Raw genomic sequence first — 7,530 nt, 5'->3', positions numbered from 1 at the left:
TTGTCCCCAGTCCCTCTCCAGCTCTCCTGGAGCCCCTTTAGGCTCTGGAATGTGCTCCAAGGTCTCCCTGGATCCTTCTTTCCTCCAGGTGTCCTCATGGATCCAGTGTGGGAAGGGAATTTAATTCCACCCCCTGCCATGGGCAGGGACACCTCCCACTATCCCAGGTTGCTCCAAGCCCCGTCCAACCTTGGAGAATTCCAGGGATGGGGAATCCGCAGCTTCCCTGTGCTCTGGGATGTCCCTGTGGCCATTTGGGATCAGTTTTCCCACCCGTGTCCCATCCCAGCTCCTTGTGCATCCTGGGATTCCTCTCTGTGGGATAAGGACCAGAAGCTCTGGATCTGTTTTGCCTTTGGGATCAAACCAGCCAAGGGATCAGGGGATGGAATCTGGGGGAATTCTGGGGAAAGGGGGGATTGGAAGGAGCTTCCGTGAAAATCCCAACTTGTTCTGGAAGTCGTTTGTGATCGGAGCATCAGCACTCCCAGTGGGAATCATGGAATGCCTTGGGTTGGAAAAGGGCTTTTTAAGGCCATTGAGTCCAACCATTCCTGAGCCACATTCCCGCTGCCAGGGCCACCACTGAGCCACATCCGCAGGGATTTTAAATCCCTCTGGGAATGGCAACTCCACCACTGGACAGTCCTTTCCATGCGGGAATTATTCCCAATATCCCCTGGCAGAGCTTGAGGCCGTTCCCTGTTGTCCTGCCCCTCACCCCCTGGAAGCAGAGCCCACCTGGGCTCGTGTCCAGCTGGAGGAGCTCCAGAACTTCCCTGGGAATCCCTGGGTTCTCTTTTCCTTGCAGATGCGGGGCCCGTATCCGTCACCATCCCGGCCTCTCCCTTCATGCAAAAGTTGGGATACGGCACCGGAGTCAACGTGTACCTGATGAAAAGGTGTGTGGGGGGAGCTCGGGGGGGACAGGGAACAGGGATTGGGCAGCTTTTATTCCCCAAAAATCCCCCTGGGGATGGAAAATGGGCTCTGAGAGGGAAAGCGGTGCCGTCACCGCCCTCCGGAGGCCGCCAGATTCCCTTCCCACGGATCCGGAGCCCAGGGAGGGATTTGTGGGGTTTGTGCCGGGCTTGTCCAGGCTGGGAAGGAGCCCTTTGTTTTGGGATAACCCCCCCATCAGCCTTTCCCGGGGATTCAGGGCTTTGGAGTGCATTCCTGGCTCCTCAGGGCAAGCTGCTTCCCTCCCGGAACTCTGGATGGGAATCGACACAAATTCCCTCTCCCTGAGAATTCCAGGCAGGAGCAGCAGAGCATTCCCGTGCCCGCCTGGGGCAGATTCCAGTTCTTTTGGCACTTCTCCTCAGTAATTCCAGGGAATAAAGGCGGGTGTTCCCTAGCACAGCCCCTCAGGGCCCCATCCCAGTGTTATCCCGAGGGAGCGGCTCTGATTTTCCAGGGATTTTCCAGGTCTCCCAGGGGTTTGTCCCGCTCCCCCTGGGCCATCAAGAAGATCAATTCCAAGTGCAACCGGAGCCAGCAGAGCCTCTACCGGGAGAGGCTGAGGGAAGAGGCCAAAATCCTGCGGGACCTCCAGCATCCCAACATTGTGGGTGAGTTTCCACGGCGGGGAAATCGGGAATTCTGGAGCCCTCCCCACCCTCCCAGCCAGGAATCCCTTCCCAATCTCCCATCTCTCCCTGCCCTCTGGCAGTGGGATCCATTCCCTGTGTCCTGTCCCTCCAGCCCTTGTTCCCAGTCCCAAATTTACCCAGAATCCACTCAAATTCACCCAAATTTTTGTGAAAAGTCACAACCCCCCCCCCCCAAAAAAAACATTCCAAAAAAAACAAAAAAAAAAATCCCCCCAAAATTAAAAAAAATCTGAAAAAAATTCCCAAAAATTCAAAAAAAAATTCCCCAAAATTCCAAAAAAAATTCCCCAAAATTCCAAAAAAAATTCCCAAGCCCCCTTTTATTCCCCCTCCCCAAAAAGGTCCTGAAAGGTCACAATAAAAAAAACCCCAAAAAATAAAAAAAAAAATTCAAAAAAGTTCAGGAAAAAATCCCAAAAATCCCCCAAAATTCCCCCAAAATTCCCAAGCTCTCCCTGGATCCTTCCCTTCCCCAGTCCCATCTCCCCTCCAGGTTTTCCTGTTCCCAGCCCTGCCCAGGAGCCCTGGAAGCGGAGGGACAGGGAGTGACAATGTTTGCCCTGGGAAAGGTCAGGGCTGTCCCTGCCCCCAAATTCCTGCCAGGGGCAGGACGGGGCCTTCTCGGGGACCCAACATTCCTTGGAGGCAGCAATTCCCACCCCCGGGAGCTCCTGGGGATCACGAGGAGCCCAAGGTGTTGTTGGAGATGTTGGAGCAAGACAAGGGCAGGAATTAAACCCGGGGTGAAGCAACATCTCCGAACGTTCCCACTGGGAGAGCCAAGGGCAGGACAAAGGCTCCATTGTCCCCTGGAATTCCGGACAGGGAGGGACCTCTTGGCTCCTGGAGTGGCCCCACCGGACCAGGGAGCGCCCTGGGCACTCCTGGGGCACATCCGGGGGGGCTCAGGTGGGATATTGGGAATAATTCCTCCATGGAAAGGGTTTCCCGGGATGGAGTTGCCATCCTTGGAGGGATTTAAATCCCTGTGGATGTGGCACTTGGGGACAGGGCTCGGGGGTGTCCAAGGGCTTGGGAATCCCAGGATAAGCCAAGTCCTGTGGCCATGGATCTCACAGGGATCCCTGGCTGTGCCCACGGCCTGGGGACAAGGGATGCAGGGACAGGACACGGGGAATGGATCCCACTGCCAGAGGGCAGGGAGAGATGGGAGATTGGGAAGGGATTCCTGGCTGGGAGGGTGGGGAGGGGCTGGGCTGGAATTCCCAGAGAAGCTGTGGCTGCCCCTGGATCCCTGGCAGTGTCCAAGGCTGGGTTGGAGCAGCCTGGGATAGTGGGAGGTGTCGGGGTTGGAATGGGATGAGCTTTGAGGTCCCTTCCCACCCAACCCATTCCATGACCTGTTCCTTTCCCGTCTCCTGGCTCCCCATCCCATCCCATCCATCCCATCCCATCCCATCCCTGTTCCAGGATACCGGGCTCTCACGGAGGCTCCCGATGGCAGCCTGTGCCTGGCCATGGAATTCGGGGGGGAAAAGTCCCTCAACGACCTGATCGAGGAGAGGAGGGAGAAGGGCCTGGGCCCCTTCCCGGCCAGAAACATCTTCCAGGTGGCCCTGAGCATGGCCAGGGGGCTCAAGGTACGGGGGGCTTCCCTGGGATCCAGGGAACGGGAATAGCCATGGAATTGAAGGAATTCATCCAGTCCCACCCCCCCTGCCACGGGCAGGGACACCTCCCGCTATCCCAGGGAATCCAACCCGGCCTTGGACACTCCCAGGGATCCAGGGGCAGCCACAGCTTCTCTGGGAATTCCAGCCCAGCCCCTCCCAGCCAACAATCCCTTCCCAATCTCCCACCTCTCCCTGTCCTCTGGCAGTGGGAAGCCATTCCCTGTGTCCTGTCCCTCCATCCCTTGTCCCCAGTCCCTCTCCAGCTCTCCTGGAGCCCCTTTAGGCTCTGGAAGGGGCTCCAAGGTCTCCCTGGATCCTTCCCTTCCCCAGTCCCATCTCTGGATCCTTCTCTTCTCCAGGTGAACATCCCCAGCTCTCCCAGCCTCTCTCCCAGCTCTTCCCACTCTTCCCTCTCCAAGTCCCTTTGGATTCACCCCTTGGGTCCCTGCAATGGGAAAATCCCAGCCCAGGTGGTTTTATTCCCTCTCCCATCCCTGGGGTGGTTTTGTTGGGACACAGCCAAGGACGGGATGAGCTGGAACATCGACGGTCTCCAAGGAGGAGACCTTGGTGTGCCTGGAATCGCTTCCCAGAGCATCCAAACCTCTCCATCCCTGGAATTGTCCCAAGACCAGCTCGGAGCAACCTGTGGATGGAACTGGATGATCCTTAATGTCCCTTCCCACCAGAACCAGGGGCAGATTCCCAGATTCCGGAGCCGTTCCCTGAGTGTTTTTTAAGGCCGAGCGTGTGAAATATCCCGACGTTCCTGGCCTTTGGTGCTCCATGATCCTGATCCAAGGGATCCAGGGGTTTTTTCCTGCCTCCCCCCAGTACCTGCACGGAGAGAAGAAGCTGCTGCACGGGGACATCAAGTCCCCCAACGTGGTGGTGAGGGGGGACTTCGAGGCCGTCAAGATCTGCGACGTCGGAGTGTCCCTGCCCCTGGATGAGAACATGACCGGTGAGGAGAGCCTTATCCCAGGAATTCTGGGATGCTCTCACCGGAGGGTTGTGGAAACAAAGCTTCCCAGGAGGGTTAGAGGGTTGGAATTACCTGGGAATTCCTGGGAGGGTTAGAGGGTTAAAATTCCCGGGAGGGTTAGAGAGTTAGAATTCCCTTGGAATTCCTGGGAGGATTAGAGGATTAGAATTCCCTGGGAATTCCCGGGAGGGTTAGAGGCGGAGCCCAGGAGCCCAGGGCTGCAGGCAGCGGGATGGGAGGAATGCGGGATGGGAGGAATGCGGGGAAGGGAGAAGCTTTTAACGGGAATCTTGGAATCTGGGAGGGTTAGAATTCCCTGGGAGTTCCCGGGAGGGTTACAATTCCCTGGGAATTCCTGGGAGGGTTAGAGGCGGAGCCAAGGGCTGCAGGCAGCGGGACAGGAGAAATGCGGGCAAGGGAGAAGCTTTTAAAGGGAATCTTGGGAAGTCTGGGAAATCTGGCACTGCCACGGTGCCAGATTCCCACATGAGGAATGTGGGAAGGAAATAGATCCAGGCTTCTCCCAAAAGGAGCTGCCCTGGGAATTCCAAAGGCTTTAGGGGGAATGTGGGGAAGGAAATAGGTCTGGGCTCCCAAAAGGTGCCGCCCTGGGAATTCCAAAGGCTTCAATCCACGTGGCGGGAATGTGGCAGGCTCTGGAACGTGGGGATGGGGATTCCCCCACCCCAGGGGAGCCGGGCGGCCCCTTTTCCATGGAAAAACGATTCCAGAGGGGTTGGTTTTCCCCGCAGTGAGCGACCCCCGGCTCTGCTACGTGGGCACCGAGCCCTGGAAGCCCAAGGAGGCGCTGGAGGAGGGCGGGACCATCACGGACAGATCCGACATCTTCGCCTTCGGCCTCACGCTCTGGGAGATGATGACCCTCAGCATCCCACACCTCGACCTGGGCCCCGACACCGGGGAGGAAGGTTTGGAGGCTCCACATTCCTGGTGGGAGAGCCCTTTCCATGCGGGAATTGTTCCCAATGTCCCAGCTGAGCCTGCCCTGGGACAGCCCTTTCCATGTGGGAATCGTTCCCAATGTCCCACCTAAGCCTGGAGGGATATTGGAGGCCGTTCCCTCCCCTCCTGTCCCTTGTTCCCTGGGAATTCCCTGAGGACCCTCCACTTCCTGGAACTTCCTTCCAGGGAATTGTGGAGAGCTGGGATAGTGCCAGGATGGCACAGAATCCTTAGGGATGGTTCAGGTGGGAAAATCCCTCCGGGATCACGGAATCCAAGCATCCCCAGCATTTCCAAGGCCAGCTTGGATCCGTGTCCCCAAGGGCCACATCCACAGGGATCTGAAATCCCTCTGGGAATGGTGACTCCAGCCCTGCCCTGGGAAGTTCATTCCAATGTTTAACCACCATTTCCATGTGGGAATTGTTCCCAATATCCCACCTGAGCCTCCCCTGGAGCAGCTGGAGGCCGTTCCCTCTCCTCCTGTCCCTTGTTCCCTGGGAATTGGGACCCCTGTCAGGGAGTTGTGGGGTGGGAAAAAGTCCCTCCTGATCCCTCTTTTCTCCGGGATGAGCCCTTCCCAGCTCCCTCAGATATTCCTGCTGCTCCAGCCCCTTCCCAGCTCCCTCAGCCATTCCCTCTTCTCCAGCCCCTTCCCAGCTCCCTCAGCCATTCCAGGTTCTCCAGCCCCTTCCCAGCTCTGTTCCCTTCCCTGGACATGGAGATGCTGCCAGGGCTGGAGCCCCTCTGCTCTGGAGCCAGGCTGGGAGAGCTGGGAATGTCCAGGCTGGAGGAGCATCCAGGGAAAACTTGGAGCCCCTTCCAGAGCCTAAAGGTGCTCCAGGAGAGCTGGAGAGGGACTGGGGATCAGGGCCTGGAATGACAGGACCCAGGGAATGGATCCCACTGGGAAAGGGGAGATTTGGGGGGGAGATTGGGAAGGGATTCCTGGCTGGGAGGGTGGGGAGGGGCTGGTCTGGAATTCCCAGAGAAGCTGTGGCTGCCCCTGGATCCCTGGGAGTGTCCAAGGCCGGGTTGGATTCCCTGGGATAGCGGGAGCTCTCCCTGCCCATGGAACACGACAAGCTTTAAGACCCCTTCCCACCCACACCCTGGAGCCCCAATCCCGTGGGATTCACCCCACATATCCCTGTTTTCCCCGCCGATTCCAGAGGATTCCCTGGACGAGGATGCGTTTGACGAGGACGCCTTTTACGCGGCGCTGGGGACGCGCCCGGCCCTGAACCTGGAGGAGCTGCAGGATCCCTCCTACCAACCCCTCATCGACCTGTTCTCCGTGTGCACCGCCCAGGATCCTGGGAAAAGGCCCTCGGCCGCTCGGATCCTGGAAGTGCTGGAGGGGATCCAACCCCAGCCATGATTCCAGCCCCGCTCCCGACCCGTGGGATCCCGGGATTGCCTCCGGAAGAGTCTCCCGACCTCCACTCCCTTAGGAATAAGCTCCGTGTCCTGTGCAATGGTTTGAGGTTTAGGGGTTCCAGACCCTTCTCCCTCCCTTTTTTTTGGGATGGGTTTTCCCTTAGTTTTGTGTTGAATAAATAAAGAGTTTTGGGAATCCCAATGTGGAATTGGTTTTTTTTTCCCCTGTTTTTTTTCCAGGTATTTGGGTGAGGGGTGGGGAGGGAAGTGAGGGGTGGGGAGGGAAGTGTGTGTGCTCCCTAAAATTATCCTAAAATCATGGAATATTGTCCTAAACTCATGGAATATCCTTGCTGGAATGGACTCAGAAGGATCAAAGGTTCCAGACCCTTCTCCCTCCCTTTTTTTTGGGATGGGTTTTCCCTTAGTTTTGTGTTGAATAAATAAACAGTTTTGGGAATCCCAATGTGGAATTGTTTTTTTTTTTCCCATTTTTTTTCAGGTGTTTGGGTGAGTTTGGGTGAGGGGTGGGGAGGATATTATCCTAAAATTGTGGAATATTAAACTAAAATCGTGGAATATCCCTGCTGGAATGGACCCAGAAGGATCAAAGGTTCCAGGGGTTCTCCCTCCCTTTTCTGGGGATGGGTTTTCCCTTAGTTTTGTGTTAAATAAATAAAGAGTTTTGGGAATCCCAATGTGGAATTGTTTTTTTTTTCCTGCTTTTTTCCAGGTGTTTGGATGAGGGGTGGGGAGGGAAGTGTGTGTGTGCTCCCTAAAATTATCCTAAAATCATGGAATATTGTCCTAAAATCATGGAATATTTTCCTAAAATCATGGAATATCCTTGCTGGAAGGGACCCAGAAGGATGAAAGTGCAAATCCCTTTTGGGAGAGCAGCTGGAAAACCCCAGGAAAAAGGTTTCCTGGCACAACAGGTTGTTCGAAAATCATC

At 56.2% G+C, this 7,530-nt stretch overlaps 1 protein-coding gene across 1 annotated transcript; it reads left to right on the top strand.

Annotated features, from left to right (window-relative positions):
* Positions 1-694: 694 nt before the first annotated feature.
* Positions 695-6,629, top strand: LOC113979895 (lymphokine-activated killer T-cell-originated protein kinase-like; the record flags this gene model as incomplete). The annotated part of the gene is made up of 6 exons (XM_027707173.1): positions 695-902; positions 1,429-1,571; positions 3,045-3,214; positions 4,082-4,211; positions 4,985-5,161; positions 6,368-6,629. Coding segments are annotated over 6 exons (1,037 nt in total), but the record flags the coding sequence as incomplete, so codon positions are not given.
* Positions 6,630-7,530: the final 901 nt, after the last annotated feature.

This window comes from Neopelma chrysocephalum, unplaced genomic scaffold, assembly GCF_003984885.1.
Source record: "Neopelma chrysocephalum unplaced genomic scaffold, ASM398488v2 Primary Assembly neopelma1_90336, whole genome shotgun sequence".
Classification (NCBI taxonomy): Eukaryota; Metazoa; Chordata; class Aves; order Passeriformes; family Pipridae; genus Neopelma; species Neopelma chrysocephalum.
Note: the sequence above shows the minus strand (reverse complement) of the source record. Positions and strands in the feature narration are given on the sequence as shown.